The following is a 20,968-nucleotide window of genomic DNA, read 5'->3' as shown; positions in this document are numbered from 1 at the left end:
CTGTGTCCATGTCTCTCCGTGTCCATGTATCTCTCCATGTGTCTCTCCGTCTGTCTCTCCGTGTATCTCTGTCTCTCCGTGTGTCTCTCCATGTGTCTGTGTGTCCATGTCTGTCCATGTGTCTGTGTCCATGTGTCTCCGTGTGTCCATGTGTCTCTCCATGTGTCCGTGTGTCTCTCCGTGTGTCCATGTGTCCGTGTGTCTCTCCATGTGTCTCTCTGTGTGTCCATGTATCTCTGTGTCCATGTGTCTCTCCGTGTGTCCGTGTGTCTCTCCATGTGTCTCTCTGTGTCCATGTATCTCTGTGTCCATGTGTCTCTCCGTGTGTCCGTGTGTCTCTCCGTGTGTGTAATCTCTTTGCATTTCTCTGAGGCTGGAGAAAAGAGCAGCCTGCGCCCTCCGCCTACCGCCCATCTGGCCGAGAAGCTCAAGCCTCGGGTCACTCATCCTCTACTGTATGAAATGTTGGCTCATCAGCATACAGGCCTAATGATCCGCCGCACAGGCCGCCATTTCACACGGATAAGTCGGTGAACTACAGCAGCGTGAGGATGATGCCCACTGAGAGACAGTCAGCATTCCCATCAGCCTGCTGCTCGCTTTACTTCAGGAGAAACTGAACAAGTCTGGGGCTTTCGTTTCATATTTCCGCTTTCTCGCGACCCACCAAACATGTTTCTCCTCTGAAGTAAATAAAATAAAGTGTGAGTATTTCTGTTCACTCATCCCGGTGCTGAGTTCCGCAGTGCAGCGCTTCCCTCTCTCCTCTCCTCCTTTTCTCTCACTGAATGAAGTGCTGGAGCGCTATAAACGCGTGGCTTTAGGGATTATAACCACACAACTTTGGTTGATGCTGTTATTACTGCTGTTTTTCCATTTAGACATTTTCGTTCAAACTGTTTACAAGTTACTGCGGGTAATTATTAGCCTGGTGCTACACAACCCCATCCATCCCAACAAAGCGCCAGCGAATCATCTCGCTTATATTGATGAAAAATAATGACGTTTGTTAATAAAATATACCATGTATAATACATTTTGACCTCACTATAGGCTACTCTCTCAATCACATACGCACATATTCTTGTATTTTTTTTGTTTACTAATTCCTTATTATATTGGATAAAATTGACATTATTATTATAGGCTGCTATCTATCAGATGGGCATATCTTTACTATACATTTGAGTGTTGTACATAAGGTGTTAGTTTATATACAGTATAAGCTACTATCAGTGTGTATATATAGTAGGTATACAGTAAGGATTATTCCAGTGGTCCTAGGTTTCATTTAATACTAACGTTTTGTGCAAACCTTCTGTTTTTCATGACTGTATATCTACTTTTGCAGCCCCCTGTATAAGATACGAGTGTTGTGTATTTTTATTACACCTACACGTGTGTGACTTGCTTAATAATATTTAAATCCAATGGTGATTCATGTGAATGATCAGTGATCCTCAACATTAAAACTGTACGAATATCAGATGTACCCTCGTTTTTTGATTTCGACTTGGGGATTTAGAAATATGCGCACACACACACACACTAATGCAGGGAAGGAATTTTCTTTTAGATAAAAGTCTGATTTAAAAAGGACTGACACATGTTACAGCACTAAAGTTGAGGTTTAAAAGAGGACCTGCGGGACATGAACCCATACTTGGCATATATATTTAGAGTTAAAGGTTACAAACAGCCTTGAAGGGGAATTTGTTCTGAAAGAGTTAACGTTTAAGAGGAAGAAAGGATCTCTCTCTCTCTCTCTCTCTCTGCTGATTAACTGAAAGCACTGTGTAAATTACAGGCTATCTGACACCCATCTGCCACCGCTTTAACAGCCTCATTAGACCTAGTAAAATGAGTGAAGCTGTAAAACTGCCTCCTTGAAAATGTAAACACCATTTTAACTTAATAGGACAATTATTGCTTTCATCATGATAATAAATATTAGTTGGTATAAAATATAATATGCGAAAAGGATTATTATTATTATTATTATTATTATTTCAAGTAGTTTTTCCACTATAATAGTAGCATTCTTTCATATAACTAGCTGGGTTTCATTTCTGTTTCCTTGTGAGAAACCTGCATCTCTCTCTCTCTCCCCCGTAGTATTTACTGCTAACTGATATCTTATTTAACCTTGAATCCCCAACGAATAGTCATTTAAAGGAAATGCTTCATTTATCTTAAATAGCCTATATGGATGGATCTATCTATCTATCTATCTATCTATCTATCTATCTATCTATCTATCTATCTATCTATCTATCTAAGAAAGAGAACATATTTTATAATGTAGGCTTTATAAATATATTGTCAGGAATAATATAGCCTCCATAATTCTGCTTGTTTATTTGCCGAGATTATTTCAGGAGCATCTTAAAGGGTTTAAATCTAGCGCCACGGTGCTCAGTGCTTACAGTAGTCTTAAATATGTTGACAAATACTCACTAATCATAAAAAATAGTTTAATTTCTATATGTTCCGATATATATATATATATATATATATATATATATATATATATATATATATATATATTTGCAATATATTCTGTTACTTTTCGGGGTTGTATGTTAAAACTAAATTGTCATTGCTAGTTGTTTAGTATCTCGGATGGCAGTGTGATTTATTCCTCACCTCTCCGCCTGTAAACACAGCGGCCATGTGTTGCACGCGCTGAGAATTGTTTTATTTATTTATTTATTTTTGACGTGTCAGGCGCGCGCGTGATGTCAGAGCAGAGGCGCGCGCGGAGCTGAGATTCGCCCAACGCTTTCCAGCTGAGCGCGCGCCTCCTGATAAAGAGCTGCAGTGAGGCGCGCGGAGAGTTTACTCACCCACAGCAGCGCGGCGCAGCTTCCGGAGGGAGAGAGAGAGGGAGAGAGAGAGAGAGGGGGAGAGAGAGAGGGGGAGAGAGAGGGAGGGAGAGAGAGAGCAGGTGTTGGGATTGACAGAAACTATATCGAGCTGTTACCTGCACTCTTTATTTGCTTTGTTTTGCAGCCGGAATTGTGAGTGTGGCCGTCGTGCCCTGCTGAGCAAGGCCGGATAGGCATTATTTAGCGCTGCTGATTGTGTGTGTGTGTGTGTGTGTGTGTGTGTGTGTGTGTGTGTGTGTGTGCGTGTGTGTGATTACCGGAGTGGCTGTGCTCTCAGCGGGGCGTTCGATCATGTCCTCACTCTCGACTCAGTGAGAGGAATCAAACTTTATCCGCAACAAGTCGCGCCTGTGGGCACCTGATCCAGACGAGGCGCTCGTGTCCCAGGGTGATGATGGAGAGCCCGCTGTACCCCCCGGCGGGGATATACAACACCCCTTCACCATCCACGGCAGGAGGAAGCATGGCCACCAGCGCCAAACCCCTGGCGTTCTCCATCGAGCGGATTATGGCCCGGACGCCGGAACCCAGGTCGATGCTTTCTCTCCCGAGCTCTGTGCAGCACAGTGCGGCGCGAAAGACCGACACGCGGCTGTCACTCGCTGTGCCTCCGTCCCCGCTGCACTGCGTGCTGCCGCTCGTCCCGCTCGCCTACGAGCCCGCGCACAAACTGCACAGACTGGAGTCGAGCCGCAGTGAGCCCGAGTTCCCCTACAGCGCCAGGGACCTTATCAGCATCAGCGCCAAGGGCGAGCAGCGGGACGCAGCGCCGGCGGTTGGACAGTACAAACTTTTCCGGCCGCGGGTACTTTCGCACTCGTCCGTGCACACCGCCGCGACCGCCGTGTGCTACGTGAACTGTGGTGAGAGCGCATGCGCGCCTCCGCCCGCCGCCCTGCTCAACCTGCACCCGGTGGCCTCGTACCTGCTGAACAGCCCGTTACACTCTCGCCACAAAAGCCTTCTGGCGGAAAAAAGCCGAGGCGCGCACGGCCTGGAGTCTTACCCCGGAGCGCTGGCGCTGAAGGAGCTCTCTCACTCCCAGCTGCAGCACTACATGAAGGAAAGCGCGCACATCCTGTCGGAGAAACTGTTCAAGAGCTCCGCCAAGTTCCACAGCGGCTCTCCTCCTGCCGCCAAAGCCAAAGTGTTCACTTGTGAAGTGTGCGGCAAGGTAGCAAACCACACACTGCTGGGTCACTCATTACAATCAGATATGATTAGATTCGTTTTCGACAATTTTTTTTTTAATTCTAAGTGTATTTTAATTCGTATGCACTATTTTATTTCCTGTTCTTTTTTTTTATTTAAACTGTAAGTATGTTTTATATTACTATATAATACGGTAGAATATTATGTATTTTTATTATTATGCATAAATGTTTGTTCATAAATTTAAAGCTTGTATTGTTCATTTTCTTTCAGACTCTCACAGTGCATGATTTTAGAATTTAAAATGTAATCATTTAGAATTGAATATCATTTTCAGGTGTTCAACGCGCACTATAATTTAACCCGCCACATGCCCGTGCACACGGGAGCCAGACCGTTCGTGTGCAAAGTGTGCGGCAAAGGATTTCGCCAAGCGAGCACACTCTGTCGCCACAAAATTATTCATACTCAGGTACCCTATTAATATTTATTCGATTGCTGTTTTTTTTAATTAAAATGTACTACTACTTATTATTATTATTATTATTATTATTATTATTATTATTATTGATAAATGTTGTTGTTGCTATTATTATTTATCAGTGTTATTATAGTGTTATTATTAAAATGTTGTTGTTGCTATTATTATTATTTATCAGTGTTATTATAGTGTTATTATAGCGTTATTATTAAAATGTTGTTGTTGCTATTATTATTATTATTATTATTATTATTATTATTATTATTATTTAGTGTCATTATCAATGTAATTATTAAAGTTGTTGTTTTATGGTCTCATTATATTTGGCTAATACAGTCAGTAACATTTTTATGTGTTTGTAGACATTCAGAAAAACATTTCACTTACTTCATTCCTTTCTTCCTTTTTTTTGTTTTCCTTTTTTTTTTTTGTTTAAATTATTTCCCTGGTCGGAGATGTAAATGCACACTTCCTGTCCAGTGATGGTCAAATTGTCAGCTATTAATTATTAGCACCATTTTACACAATATATAATTTCATAACCAAAATCCTTGAACGACTGAATTATATATATATATATTTTTTTTAATCATCATCACGCACTTTAAAAAATAATAATAATAATAATAATAATAATAATGTGTTGTGAATAATGTCTCATTGCCTCGTATTTGTTTGCAGGAAAAGCCGCATAAATGCCATCAGTGCGGGAAAGCGTTTAACCGGAGCTCCACTCTGAACACGCACGCGCGCATCCACGCCGGATACAAACCTTTTGTGTGTGAATTCTGTGGAAAGGGATTCCACCAAAAAGGTCATTAACACCATCATTTGCTCATTTATTAACAGTGTTTTTACTTGTTTTTTAATGGTTTATCAAATTAATGATTTGCAGGCGCGTGTAAAAATATAAATAGCCTATATATATATGGATTATTCACGGCCAGAACAATGTATTGCTCCTTTCTTTTAGGCAATTACAAAAATCATAAATTGACCCACAGCGGCGAGAAACAGTTCAAGTGCAATATCTGCAACAAAGCCTTCCACCAGGTATACAACCTGACTTTCCACATGCACACGCACAACGACAAGAAGCCCTTCACCTGTCCCACATGCGGTAAAGGCTTCTGCAGGAACTTCGACCTGAAGAAGCACATACGGAAACTCCACGACGCTTCACCGGACCCGCACTCACCGGGAACCCCGACAGAGCAGCGCGAAGCCCAGTGAACCCTCAGCACGCGCTGGGCTTTACTCGCACCGCTCAAACCAGCACAGCCCCACCGCGCCCAGTGTCCCAGCAGCGCAGTGTCTGTCTGCGGCTTTCAACGTCTCATAGTTATTCCTGCTGTTCTGACAGACTCTGGGCTCTTCACAATCAGAATGACTTTATTCATCCCCGGAGGGAAGTTCACATTTCGTGTAAAACTGCACTCCTCTACCCCGCAGCCAAACATGTCTCTTCTTTTTTCACCCCTTTTCTTTAGATTCGTGAAAACACAATTATACAATTCTACCATTCTTTTCACTCTCAGGGTATGTATACTGTGTGGTATGGTTTATTACAGACCTTTATTGACTGCTTTACTATTTGTCTGAAAATCCTTTTAACTTAAAGAGAGTGAGCTCTAAGGATAGGCTAATTTTTGTGCGTGATGATGGTATATTTCTTCATTGTGTACAATGTTTAATATTTATAGTTTGCTGTTCTTTCTATCAGCCATGCTGTTGCCGCTTATTTTTGGTTCAATCGGTGTGAATTATGCAAGAGTTTGTTGTATATAATTATCACTGGCATCAGATTTCTCATCAATACAACATTATAAATCATTATACTGAAGGGAAATAGAATAAAAATTACCTTTTATGTCATGTCGTTCCTAACTGATTATTTCCGTCTGCGTGTTATGGTGTGTCATTTGCCTTTTATCCTGCAGTCTGTGTAGGAGTAATGGGACTGTGCCTAATGAGAAAATTAACACTCATTAGGAAATAGTTATGAACATTGTGCTTAAGCTGGAGGAGGTGAGGCCATGTCCTAGCGCTCCCAGCGGACCTCTATAAATTAACATGCATATTAATTATTCTGTGAATTTGGTAATATTTCATGACTATGCAAAGACAAAGCTGCTCACAGAAAATACATTGTTGTCTGAGGAAATTAGCCTTTTATTGTATGCTGTTTCTCGAGCTTAATATAAATACATTCATCTGGTCTTATTAATTCAGTTATTAAGTTAATTTAATAGTGTTAAGTTATTAATCTGATCTGATCATTATCTCATGATCGTGGCTGTGATAACGACTTCTTTATCTCGTAAATCTGTCTGTGCTTCTTGCCATGACTTATCATGAGGTTGACTGCAGCAAAGACACCCCCTTGTGGAGAATGCTACCTGCTCCACTACAGCACTTTCCTTCTGGGGCAAAGGGACTTGAACCAAGTGGAGTTTTAACATCTACAGTATTTGTTAGTTGTGTGCATTTCACATTTTTTTAAAGGAGTGCCTGTCACCTATATCTGGACATTCCAGTCAGCCAGTCATGTGGTAGGAGAATACAATCAGTTCCAGGTGAAGAGCGTCTTCATTTGTCCAATTTCTCTGACTCCTATGTGGTCTTCTGTTGCTGTAGCCAAACTGCTTCGAGGTGCTGTATGTAGTATATGTTGGGAAGTGTGTCCATAGATGTAAACAGTGGTACTTTGAGTTACCAAGGTGTTTTCATATTAATAGTGAAACCAGTACCAATATGACTTGGTTTTCACACCATTCTGCGTAAACTAGAGACTGTTGTGTGTGAAAATTCCAGGAGATCAGCAGTTTTCTGAAATAGCAACACAGACCACATTTCCCTCCATTCTCATGTTGGATGGGACTGTATCCGCATTATTTAAAAAATTATTATTATTATTATTATTATTTTGGGGGCGGCACGGTGGTGTAGTGGTTAGCGCTGTCGCCTCACAGCAAGAAGGTCCTGGGTTCGAGCCCCGGGGCGGGCGAGGGCCTTTCTGTGCGGAGTTGGCATGTTCTCCCCGTGTCCGCGTGGGTTTCCTCCGGGTGCTCCGGTTTCCCCCACAGTCCAAAGACATGCAGGTTAGGTTAACTGGTGACTCTAAATTGACCGTAGGTGTGAATGTGAATGGTTGTCTGTGTCTATGTGTCAGCCCTGTGATGACCTGGCGACTTGTCCAGGGTGTACCCCGCCTTTCGCCCGTAGTCAGCTGGGATAGGCTCCAGCTTGCCTGCGACCCTGTAGAAGGATAAAGCGGCTAGAGATAATGAGATGAGATGAGATTATTATTATTTTGCATTACGTTGCTGCAACATGATTGGCTGACTGGATAATTGCATGGATGTGTAGGTGTACAGGTGTTCCTACTAAACCAGACAGTGAATAATGTATTTATCAACCACTAGTCAGCTTTTGTCTTATTCTATTACAATAACCTGTAGTAGGTCTCTTACAATGTAAAATATGATTTGTTGTTTTAACTTAAAAAAAAGTCATTTTGAGTTCATTGAAACTCATACAGTGGTTAGCACGGTCATCTCACAGCAAGAAGGTTCCGGGTTCGAACCCAGTGGCCGGCGAGGGCCTTTCTGTGCGGAGTTTGCATGTTCTCCCCGTGTCTGCGTGGGTTTCCTCCAGGTGCTCCGGTTTCCCCCACAGTAGGTTAACATGGGGCGGCCTTGGGCTGAAGTGCCCTTGAGCGAGGCACCTGACCCCTGACTGCTCCCCGGGCGCTGGCTGCCCACTGCTCTGGGTGTGTGTGCGCGTCTGTGTGTTCACTGCTTCAGATGGGTTCAATGCAAAGGATGAATTTCACTGTGCTTGAGGTGTGCATGTGACAAATCAAGGTTTCTTCTTCTTCTAGCCAAGTAGCTAAGTTAGCAATCAATCAATTAGTCTTGTGCTAACTTAGGTTACTATATGAGTTTCAATGAACTCCAAATTTTAAGGCGGCCCGGGTGCTAACATTTTTTGTTTGTTTTTAAGTGAAAACAACAAATCATTTTTCCAGTATAGGTTGCATTTTAGGGCTATACCTAATTACTGAGTTATCACAGTCACCATGGACTTGTAGCCTTTACTATCTCTATTCTTTGGCATAAATTATTAAAAGCATACTCAACTCTTATCTGTCTCATGTCTGGTGGCTCAATCAAACTGCCTGCCCTGAATTCAATGTCAGATTTGTGTCCTCTTTATTAAAATTGAACAAGTTATGTTTGTATAATTACAGGAATGATAACTCATTTGAAAACTGTAGTGAAACAAAATCCCAGTCTGCATGTTTCCTTTACTGTGTGAACACTGGAAGAAACTGACGTAAATTTACAGCAACAGTCAGCAGTGCGGCTTATGTGAAATTTGAGACTGTAAAATGTCTGATTTACACCAACAAACTTGTTTGCCAATCATTCCCAGGAAAGAGAAGGTACAATGTCTGATTTCACTGTGAGTTTGCAGAGTGGTAAAGTCTTCAGCAGTCTCAAGCAGGTGGAGGACATACTGAGAAAGAGTGGTTCTTAAAACTCTTTATGTTTTTACCAACATATTTCAGTACTGAGTAGAAACAGACAAGCTAAAAGAGAAGGTCAAGGAAGAGGGAGTTTGTAAGATATTTGTGTAAACTGCTTTTACTTGGTATGCAGACAACATTATGTAAGTAATATTAGCCTTGTATTCTCATAGAGTTTATGAGTATTAACTTTGTAGGCAAAATGTTTTGTGAGATGAAAATAAGTTTGTGTGAGTTGAGCTGCGGTGCGTTCCAGAAACATGTAGCAAGCTAGCTAATTAACACGGTAATGTAATATTGGCTAGTTAGCTAATCAGACTTTCCAGCCAAACGAGGAGTCGAAGCGGCGGAGTATTTACTGTGTAATGCTAGCAGGCTAATAACATTGGGTAAGCAGCGCCGTATTGATATGATTTGCGGTCCTTATTTGTGTTCACCAGCAACTGCCCACACACCAAGTTTCCACTAACGCGAACCTGGTGCTAGATCTGGGCTGGTGCTAGTGCTGGTTCAACTTGCGAACATTGTAAGAACTTCACTGAAAAATGGAGGCAGCATTTGAAGAACATGGCAAGGCTATAATGGATTTCTTTCATCTGAAATCCACAAATGAAGAGGTGAAGACTGCCGTGTACAGTCTAGATGGCGGCCCATGTCGCATCCTCGGCCTGTTGATGGCGCACTTCAGAAAACAAATAGATGTCTTCTTCATTAATGCAGAGGTTAAATGTCAAGGGAGTGTTTCATACTATTAACTGTTTTAATCATTCAAAAAATGTACATTTATAAATTGATAGTTTTATTAGTTATTTAAAGTCATTACAGACTGCAAGATGTAGCCTACTTCTGGCTAAACTGAATGTGATACTTTACCATTTATACAACATTATTACTTCTAAAAGTGCATGTTCATTTTTGTACTTGTCAATTTTGTGGATGTCTGCAACAGCTGCCAACCTGGAGACCAACTTATGCCTGTCTAGCAATCCTACACTGATTCTTCTGTGGAACTAACTAATTTCCTCTGAGGATAATGTAAACTTCACAAAGTGTTTTGCTAACAAGAAGAGTTATAATTATTTGCTTTGAGCAGGACACGGCTAGATAAGGGCAAATTAGGTTGAAAGTTATGGCAATTGCATGCTTATTGTTCTACCACTGGTTACTAAGGTTACCAAGCAAGTGGATGGTTTCCATCGAAGGCTGGGTCATATGCAAAGAGTCCTCATTCCTGCCGGGGCTCTGTATCCTCTTTGGCAGCTACTACGTCTTCAGTCTTGAGTACCAGGAAGAGGCTACATCCACACTGGAGTTTATTCAAAGGTGAATATGGTTTGGTTTTTGTGCTGGCATTGAGTTTTTCTATAGACAGATGGAACCTGTGACCTTATGCTCAAAGGACTATCAACTTCACCACTGGAGCTACTGAAACCCCTTACATATTATTTGATCATGTTGTGTTCAGTGGAATCAGTAGGTTAAATATAAACATTTAGTACCATTTTATGTAAACGTTAGAGACTGTCGTGCGTGAAAATCCCAGGAGATCAGCAGTTTCTGAAATACTCAAACCAGTCCATCTGGCACCAACACTCATGCCACAGTTAAAGACACAGAGATCACAATTTATCTTCATTCTGATGTTTGATGTGAACATTAACTGAAGTGCTTGACATGTGTCTGTGTGATTTTATGCACTGTGCTGCTGCCACATGATTGGCTGATTAAATAACTGCATAAATTTGCAGGTTTACTGCTGTTCCTATTAAAGTGAAAGGTGAGTGAAGAAATGGCATTATGTTTTTAACACTATGCTCGCCCAAAGAAAGTTCAGGTCAGGTCATACAGCTTCCACACTGTGTATAAAAAAATAAAATTAATAATAATAATAATAATAATAATAATAATAATAATAATAAACATTAAAAAAGGGCATGGTAAAACTCTTTTTTTTTGTATTTTTGTAATGTTTCATGAGGGTCAATCTGGAGCATGGCACACACACACACACACACACACACACACACACACACACACACACACACACACACACACAAAAAAAAAAAAAAAAAAAGAAAAAAAAAAGAAAAAAAAAAGCCAAGCAAAGTGACCCAAAAGAACACAGGAAAACTGGTAAAGAAAAAATACCAACCATTAAATGGTGATGTGTGTTCTCTAATGAGAGGACTCATGGACTTTAAATATAGATTCACCCAATATCACACAAACACATGGTTTTGGATTTTAAAGGAAAATTTTATTTTTTTTAGAGAACTTTTAAATTACATTTCTAACTAACTATAGACACTATGTACTACAGACAGAGTTTCATGTACTGTAATTTCATAGAACTACAGACACAACACATTTCTATAGTCATTCTGATCAGTTTTTACTTTTTATAATGAGTGAGGACTGTTTAACATTAGTACTGAAATCAGTTATTTGTTGATATGTCAAATATTTGTTAAACAGTTGTTAGAGTAGTATTTTAATATCAATAACAAAGTAACTGTTAGTTTCTTACATTGAGGTATTTCATGACATGAACACATACACACTAACTTTAAAGGAAATGTTCAATAAAATTATCCTTTAAATGTCATTTCATCTAATATTACTACAGACCCCAACACAATGTGTGTATTCTTTCTGTTGTCATTCTTATCCACTGTTACTTGTTTGTCATGAGTGAGGACCATTGTTAATACTTTCTGTACAATTATTGGAGCTGTATTTTAATATCAGTAATTAATATTAATTATTATTAACACCAAAAATGATTAACACCAAAATTAACACAATAACCTGTTGTAATGTGCAGAAACAGTATTGTACTGTGATTTAGGTTACAGTAACTGTACAGTAAATAAACAGTATTTACATTTGCTGGTGAAACTGCTTCCAGTACTTTACTGCCATTTTATGGGCAATTAATTTAAAGTATATTGTGATAGTACAATTAACTACTGTAATAAGATACAGTAATTTACTGTAATTATATTTATACTATCAATATTGCAAAGCAGTATTTTCCTGTAATTTTACAGAAAGTTTTTACAGTGAAGGCATTAGTGCTGGACGAGGAGCAGCACAGGCCGACACAGGAGGAAGCACAGTCTCTCTCTCTCTCTCTCTGCATATTGCTCAACATCCTTCAGGAAAACTACTGATACTGTTTTTTTTTTATTCCTAAGTTTCCATTGATAATTGAAGAACTTCATATATCATTATGCAAATTTGTTAATTTTTTATCTCTAAATTTGTAGTTTACAACCCCGATTCCAAAAAAGTTGGGACAAAGTACAAATTGTAAATAAAAACGGAATGCAATAATTTACAAATCTCAAAAACTGATATTGTATTCACAATAGAACATAGACAACCCACAGGAGGTCGGGCCCACGTCAGCTCTTCGGGCTGAGCCCGGCCGGGCCCCTTTATTTACATCCCAAACAAATCATTTTTACTTGTTGTAATGTCAGCAATCACCATTTTCACCAAAAAAAGGAAATGCTAAATATTGCATGTAAAAACGTAAAAAAACCAAAACATCCGTATCATTCATTATCTCTAGCCGCTTTATCCTTCTACAGGGTCGCAGGCAAGCTGGAGCCTATCCCAGCTGACTACGGGCGAAAGGTGGGGTACACCCTGGACAAGTCGCCAGGTCATCACAGGGCTGACACATAGACACAGACAACCATTCACACTCACACCTACGGTCAATTTAGAGTCACCAGTTAACCTAACCTGCATGTCTTTGGACTGTGGGGGAAACCGGAGCACCCGGAGGAAACCCACGCGGACACGGGGAGAACATGCAAACTCCACACAGAAAGGCCCTCGCCGGCCACGGGGCTCGAACCCAGGACCTTCTTGCTGTGAGGCGACAGCGCTAACCACTACACCACCGTGCCGCCCACATCCGTATCACTTAAGTCCATTATAACTTCTGTATTTTTTTAAATGACCTGTTTACTAACTTTATGTGAATAGAAATCATATTTACATGATATTATCAAGTTAAGTTTAAAATGAGACATTTAAGTACATAGAGAACATAAAAAAGCCAGAAATAATTTACACTATTGCTACAGAACTTGAGAATATTTATAGTTTATCTACACAGCCAATTCCTCAGTGTTGAATTAACACTTTTAGAGTTAATTTGTGTCCAACTGGACCTATATAAACACAGTAGGGTGTTAAATCAACACTCTGGGTGTTAATTCAACACTGGGGATTTTGCTGTGTACATTCCAGAACTCAGCTCACAATCGCTCATTTCAGAAATTTCTGTGATACATTTACTACTAAGCTGCTAGCAGTTTCTGTTTTTTTTTAAATGTCCAAACTACATCAAGAAGTAACACTTTGCCTAAGGATTCAAACACAAAACACAAAGATAAAGCAGTTATTGGTAACACATATTATGACCAGAAATAAAGCAGAATGAGCATTTTCTAAGAGCATGCATACTTAGCTACCTTCAAATGTGTCCACATGTTTATGATGCAATGAACTCTTCATCATTTGATATTCCATATTAATGAATAAGTAAAAAACGAATGATACTTCTAATTCAAAATATTATATTTGGCATGTGCAGGTTTCAAATTTTGTCTTGTAAAATATTTTATTCAAAGAAGGAATCACTTATCCCAGCTTTTTATTGAAGAGTTGGTACGTGGACACATTGTTATTAAGCATTAGCATATTAGCGCAAAGCGTATTTACAGGATAGGTGCAAGGATGAGGAACCTGTTGTGGTATGTGGCTGTGTATGGAGAGTGCATGGACAGATAAGCATCAGACATTTCAGTAACTCTATAACTAACAGGTTCACTCGTTATCTACAATTTGTAAGAAACAGCTATATTCTTAATTATGGCAGACATCTGAGATAAGCATGCAAACATACAGATAGGCAAAGATAGACACACAAAGAAGCAACTAACTTGCTGAAATATTTTTGGAACAGAGTTATGGGACCCCAACAGAAAATCAGTCAATTGTTAAACACTTTTTTCATCGATTTTGAAACAAACATACTTTTAGATAAAGAATCTATAGCGTAACAAACTCATCTCATCATTATCTCTAGCCGCTTTATCCTGTTCTACAGGGCAAAGCTGGATAGGCAAGCTGGAGCCTATCCCAGCTGACTACGGGCGAGAGGCGGGGTACACCCTGGACAAGTCGCCAGGTCATCACAGGGCTGACACATAGACACAGACAACCATTCACACTCACATTCACACCTACGGTCAATTTAGAGTCACCAGTTAACCTAACCTGCATGTCTTTGGACTGTGGGGGAAACTGGAGCACCCGGAGGAAACCCACGCGGACACGGGGAGAGCATGCAAACTCCACACAGAAAGGCCCTCACCGGCCACGGGGCTCGAACCCAGGACCTTCTTGCTGTGAGGCGACAGCACCAACCACTACACCACCATGCCGCCCCAGTAACAAACTCCTAAAAGCAAAAAGTTATGTCAGTTGAATAGACTGAGCAGCACACCACCTTTGAGGTTCGAACTGATCCCACTCAGTAGTTTAGATCTTTTTAGGGTTAAATGGGTATCTAGGGTGGCATGGTGGTGTAGTGGTTAGCGCTGTCGCCTCACAGCAAGAAGGTCCAGGTTCGAGCCCCGTGGCCGGCGAGGGCCTTTCTGTGTGGAGTTTGCATGTTCTCCCCGTGTCCGCGTGGGTTTCCTCCGGGTGCTCCGGTTTCCCCCACAGTCCAAAGACATGCAGGTTAGTTTAACTAGTGACTCTAAATTGACTGTAGGTGTGAATGTGAGTGTGAATGGTTGTCTGTGTCTATGTGTCAGCCCTGTGATGACCTGGCGATTTGTCCAGGGTGTACCCCGCCTTTCACCCGTAGTCAGCTGGGATAGGCTCCAGCTTGCCTGCGACCCTGTAGAAGGATAAAGCGGCTAGAGATAATGAGATGAGATGAGATGAGATGAGATGGGTATCTAATGTATGAACCATGATTTTGATCTGAGTAAAAAGGTTGTGTACCACAAATAACACCTATTATGGATCTCCCCCCAGTCTGTCCCTTTGAATTATATGTCGGTCCTGGGATCGAGATGCTGACCTCTTCTGCTCCTCGGACCTGCCTGATCCATCCTGGTGCCCTGTCTCTGGTTGGAGTCTCATCGCATCGCTCCTGTGGAGGACAGCCCCATATGGACAGTTGAAAGTCACACCTGGAGGACACTCTGGACACTTACAGTAATGCTTTTATGGCTGAGGACTACAGTTGACTTGCTAACTTTAGGACTGCAGTTGTCATGAACAGTTTTGCACTCAAGTTTCCATCAATGAAGAGTTTATAACGTCAACGAAACTGACTTCATGTTAAAACTGTTAATGTTATAGTCATGTTGTCTGTTGTTGCCCAGGTGAGGATGGGTTCCCTTTTGAGTCCGGCTCCTCTCGAGGTTTCTTCCTCATGTCGTCTGAGGGAGTTTTTCCTTGCCACCGTCGCCACAGGCTTGCTCATTGGGGATACATTAGGTATAAAATTAGCTCATGTCTTAAATCGTTCAAATTCTGTAAAGCTGCTTTGCGACAATGTTTATCGCTAAAAGCGCTATACAAATAAACTTGACTTGACTAATAATTGCATATGAATGATGTAATACTTTTATACCAATTTCCTATATCGGGCTCTTTTTGTGCACAAAGTTCATCTCATCTCATTATCTGTAGCCGCTTTATCCTGTTCTACAGGGTCGCAGGCAAGCTGGAGCCTATCCCAGCTGACTACGGGCGAAAGGCGGGGTACACCCTGGACAAGTCGCCAGGTCATCACAGGGCTGACACATAGACACAGACAACCATTCACACTCACATTCACACCTACGGTCAATTTAGAGTCACCAGTTAACCTAACCTGCATGTCTTTGGACTGTGGGGGAAACCGGAGCACCCGGAGGAAACCCACGCGGACATGGGGAGAACATGCAAACTCCACACAGAAAGGCCCTCACCGGCCACGGGGCTCGAACCCGGACCTTCTTGCTGTGAGGCGACAGCGCTAACCACTACACCACCGTGTGCACAAAGTTCCCCTGCATAATTAACTATGAAACAACAGCCTACAAACATTACAACAAGTCCAGATTTATGAATTTATATCTGAACTTGTCGGGTGGCACGGTGGTGTAGTGGTTAGAGACATGAGAAATAGTGGGGTTAAAAGTTGTACTGCAGCCAGCCACAAGAGGGCCTCAGACATTTTTACTTCATTATTCCCCCCCTCTCCCCCCCAGGGCGGCACGGTGGTGTAGTGGTTAGTGCTGTCGCCTCACAGCAAGAAGGTCCGGGTTCGAGCCCCGGGGCCGGCGAGGGCCTTTCTGTGTGGAGTTTGCATGTTCTCCCCATGTCCGCGTGGGTTTCCTCCGGGTGCTCCGGTTTCCCCCACAGTCCAAAGACATGCAGGTTAGGTTAACTGGTGACTCTAAATTGACCGTAGGTGTGAATGTGGAACAGGATAAAGCGGCTAGAGATAATGAGATGAGATCTGAACTTGTATATTATTACCAAAAACAAGACTTGGCAAATTTTGCAAAGTAGCCTCCAAATATGGGAGCGTTCGGCGTGACGTCACCAAATGGTCACGTGATGTTTTGGTTGGCAAGAGGCTATTTATAAATGGCCGATCGGAGTTATCGGGTCATTAATTAATTATGATAGTGTTATCGGCTGCAGATTTGATAAGAATGATCCCAAGAGCTTTTACAGTATTCCAAAGAAACCTGAAGCTCGCCAAAAGCTTTGGATCGCAGCAATTAAGCGTGACAAGTGGGAACCTACCGACAACGACCGTGTTTGCTTTCGACACTTTATATCTGCTAAGACACATGATTTTCTTTATTATTTTGTTTTGCAGTTTAATATTATATTAGATAAAATTTCCTTATCAGAAATAATTTAATCTTTGTCTTTTTATTATTAGGCAAAAAAGCAATGACGAAAGCAGTCCAGACTATACACTCCATCGGGTTACCAGGCTAAGCAGGTCAACAGCAGTCAGCGGTATGCAAGGTACCAAAGACAGGAGCAGAGGGAGACTCAGAAGCCCACTTACAGTACTACACACAATGTATATATGTGATATAAGGACAAGCAGTTTGAATGACACAGTCAAATCCTTATTTTATCCAGTAATGTTGTAACTGCATACGGATCAGGCAAAACTTTGGTGCCACTGTTGTACAAAAGCTTTGCTGCATATCTCTGCTTAGCATCAGTTGGCAACGAAGTTGCATACTGCGATAAATCGCCACGAAAACTAAATGATGTTATTTTTTCGGCTATTGTGAATGGTTCTTGCCAACCGATTTTATGCGCATGCGCAATATTACGTCACACTCTAGTTTGGCGAACTCTCCCATAAACAAATCCCGCCTGACCAGTTCGTATTAGTATCGCTTTTAATATTCTGCATGTAGCCTATTTCTGAATAATTTTGAAAGACACCTTATTCACGATTATATATTTATGGTGACGCATTCAGACTTTATTCCAACAAACTAAATACGCTCTCAAATTACAAACCGACTCCAACATGCCGTGACAGTGACGTCATAAAAACGCGCCGCCTCCGTTTCGGCCCTGGAAGGAGGCAGAGTTGCGTTGAGGCTTGGGATTGGTGGGATGTAGGACGTGCCTCTGACATACTGTTCTAACTGTTCATTTGGACAGAGACGAGGTTTGAACTATTTAGGAGTCAGAAGCATTTCTTTGGCAGAAGCAATCTGTTCAGAGCTGATATTGAACACGGAAGTAGTTCATACTGACTGTTTAATACCTGCCAAGTTTCCACTGCAGTGTGTCTGTCACTGAGCTCGGCCATTTGATCCAAGAGCACTCCTAAGGTAGGTGAATGGAGCAGTACTCTAAACATGTTGGTTTTACAGCGACAGACTCTAACACACTTGCTGCAAGCGAGTCGGTGGTGAAAAAAGAGCTGGCTAGTTCAAAATTTCATGCCCCAGATTAAAGTTCCATTCCACCACTGGATGTATTCTTTGGCATAAAATACAATATATTTTGACAACATATATAAATGGTATCACTAGATAGAGAAATCTTTTAGCTTCAAAATGATATATCAAGCATAATTTTTGACAACAAGTATATTAATTTTGCGACCAAAGTCACCTACCCTTTTAATTTCCGCGCGTGATGTCATCGGCAGGTTCCCCTTCTTGTGTATAATAAATGGATGGTGTATGTATGCATAGATGGAAGACTAGAATGTATTATCTTTCTTTGGTTATTTTGCACAGGTTATTTAGAACTATGGTTCTTTTGTACATGTATGGAAATGTATGAATGTAATTTATTTATATATGACTGTAGGAATGGTATTAATTTTTGTGAGATATCTAGGAATGTATAGATGTTATTAGATGTATGGATAGGTATGTATGTGTGGATGTTAGGTAGGTATGTTTGTATGTATTAATGGTACTTGTTTGAATGTTTGTATGTATCAATGTTAGGATTTTTAATTTGCACAGTTCACCTGCATGCATCCATGGAGCAAAAATGCCGGATTGCACATATGTTCTTTTAGTTAAGTAGATGTGTGTTTGTGTCCCTTTCTTGATGCAGCAATGTTCCCTGACTCTCAGCTAAATTTCTCCCTAGGGAGACCAATAAAGTTACTTTACTTTACTTACTTTTATGTCAGTTTGAGACCTACTTTAGAAAAACTGTGGTTAGCGGTGGAGCTGGCTGGGAGGAGGGGTGTTTGCGTTTAAATTTTCTGGCCCAGAAATGAGCTCAGCGTCCAATTGGAACATGGCTGCAACAGGTCCAGCAGAGAGAGGAAAGGGAAAATTGACCATTTCCCTGTCGGGCATCAATAAAAATAATTCTGATTCTGAAAATGTTTGTCATATAATTGCAATTCATTCTAAAAAAACTGCCCCTTTAATACATATGGATGATTTATTTACTGGATTTATGTTATTGATCATTGATTATTTTCCCATAACAGCGTGTCCTGTTGTTTCATTTTATTCAGTATGTAGTACATGTATAATACTTGTTTGTCTTCTTGTGTTCAGCTTTTGTCTTCTTCCTTCCAAATCAGCATGTACTGTCAATATGTGAAATGATTCAGAAAGTTTTTCATATATGGTTGCAGGTAAGCCCTTGCTAACCTGTCTGCACTTGTGTAGTCAGAACTTTTTCTGTGAAGCCTGGGTGAGCTATGCTGCGACTTGTTAGAGACCAGAGCTGGAGGGTGAAATGCTGTGTGTGTAGCCAGCGGAGGTCGAGTCATCATAAAAGTGTGATGGCTATCCGACGGGAGGACATTAATGTGTGGGAGAGACGGGCACCTCTTGCCCCGCAGCATGTGAAGGAAATCACTGCAGCAGGCCACAAAGTACTGGTCCAGCCCTCCAATAGGAGAGCTATCCACAACAGAGTGAGTAAACCTGGATCTGTTTGATGTGTGTACACTCAGCATGAACCATATCTGATCAGTAAACCACCTGTAGTAGTATTTGTTGAACATTTGTTTGCTGACAGTTCTAAGACTAGCAGTCTTTCTGGTGATCTGTGAGTTTCAAGTAGTTCTTTGTGTGGTGGTCTGGGAAACCCCGTCACTGTGGCAAAATTCTGAAAAGCAGCCAAAAATTACACAAAAATCAGGTTAGTTTTTATTTAGACTGCTTTATAACACTGCTTTGGCTTTCTGCCCAAAAGGTTAAGTTATATACAGAGCCATTTTAAGAAACAGCAGTAACTGCAATTAGTTTGCATGAAGATATCTAAAATCCGGCTAGCTAAATGATTTTTTCTCATGAATTGATCAAGTTGATGGATAGTTATATGCCTTAAGCCCAGTGCACACCTTCCCGATTTCACTGGGGCTTCCTGTGTCGGGTGATTGGTTATGAGTACACGGGCCCGGTTTGATCGGTTCAAAATTCCCCGCACACATTTGCGAGACATTGTATACGTTCAGCCTGAATAGATGGTCCACGTGTTCGATATCATGTGATTTTATATATAAAAATAAATAAAATATGGGTCTGTCTCAGAAACTGGGTACTGTGGGGGAACCCCACTAAATATACGCAGTCAATAAACTATATGGTTTTGAATGATGTTGGTTTTAATTTGAAATAAAATGATGAAAGAAATAATATAGATAAAACTAAATCTTTGATGTGAATATTCAGAATTTGGCAAAAATTCTACAAATTTGTGGAAAAATGGTGGCTTGATCTGGGACATGATAAATGGTTGACTACATCGCGTTCCCTTAAAAAGGTTGTAGTCCACTGAGAAGTCTACAGTTACCACTAATTGTATTTTAAGTTGTAACTTTATACACCTAAGGATTGGTGCGCTCACAGAATAATCATAACCGTAATAAAACATCATGCAAAATATTTGATCACCGTTGTAACTCCATTTTCCGCATACCCAAAACCAATACGATCGTGTGTTTTGATCTAAACGGAAAGCCTCAGGGTCGAGGTCACTACCTCACCAAAAGTAGTAACTTAAAATCACTACGCCATATCAAAATTTAGTTATAAATCTGCGATTTTGTTTTTTAAAATGAAAGCTGAAAGTTAGGTATAGAATATGTTTCTTACAGAATGTTACGATGGTAGCTGGTCTTGTATGAATTTCTGAGCTATAAAATGAGTTGTGGTCTTTTTTTTTTTTTTTACCGTAGCGTGTTATTTGTGTGCGGGGAAGGACACACATTAACAATTTGCATGTGTAGAATGGAATTTTCCACTCCAACAGTTAGTTGATCGTGCTTCCATTTGCGGTCTTTCTGTTACGCGAGTGATCTGTTCGGACGTTATCACTGAAAAGGTGAGTGTTGACGGTTTTATTTTGTTTTAGTCTTGCAGT

At 40.9% G+C, this 20,968-nt stretch overlaps 2 protein-coding genes across 3 annotated transcripts in view; both read left to right on the top strand.

The window, feature by feature from the left end:
- The first annotated feature begins 3,282 nt into the window (after nt 1–3,282).
- Nucleotides 3,283–5,754, top strand: fezf1 (FEZ family zinc finger 1). The gene is made up of 4 exons (XM_060903235.1): nt 3,283–4,062; nt 4,378–4,512; nt 5,203–5,335; nt 5,495–5,754. The coding sequence occupies exons 1-4, from the start codon at nt 3,283–3,285 to the stop codon at nt 5,752–5,754; spliced, it is 1,308 nt and encodes a 435-aa protein (XP_060759218.1).
- An 11,936-nt stretch (nt 5,755–17,690) lies between these two features.
- The window catches only part of aass (aminoadipate-semialdehyde synthase), a 107,388-nt gene continuing 104,110 nt past the window's right edge, over nt 17,691–20,968 (top strand). Inside the window, exons 1-2 of one of the 2 annotated variants that reach the window (XM_060914770.1) lie at nt 17,691–17,952; nt 19,267–19,517. In XM_060914770.1, coding sequence (XP_060770753.1) covers nt 19,299–19,517 — 219 coding nt within the window. In that variant the 5' untranslated portion in view covers nt 17,691–17,952; nt 19,267–19,298. Of the gene's footprint in view, nt 17,953–19,232; nt 19,518–20,968 lie in introns of both variants that reach the window. The other variant, XM_060914769.1, reaches the window with a different exon arrangement.

The sequence above is a fragment of the Neoarius graeffei genome, chromosome 2, assembly GCF_027579695.1.
Source record: "Neoarius graeffei isolate fNeoGra1 chromosome 2, fNeoGra1.pri, whole genome shotgun sequence".
NCBI lineage: Eukaryota > Metazoa > Chordata > Actinopteri > Siluriformes > Ariidae > Neoarius > Neoarius graeffei.
This window is presented reverse-complemented; position numbering and strand designations above follow the sequence as displayed.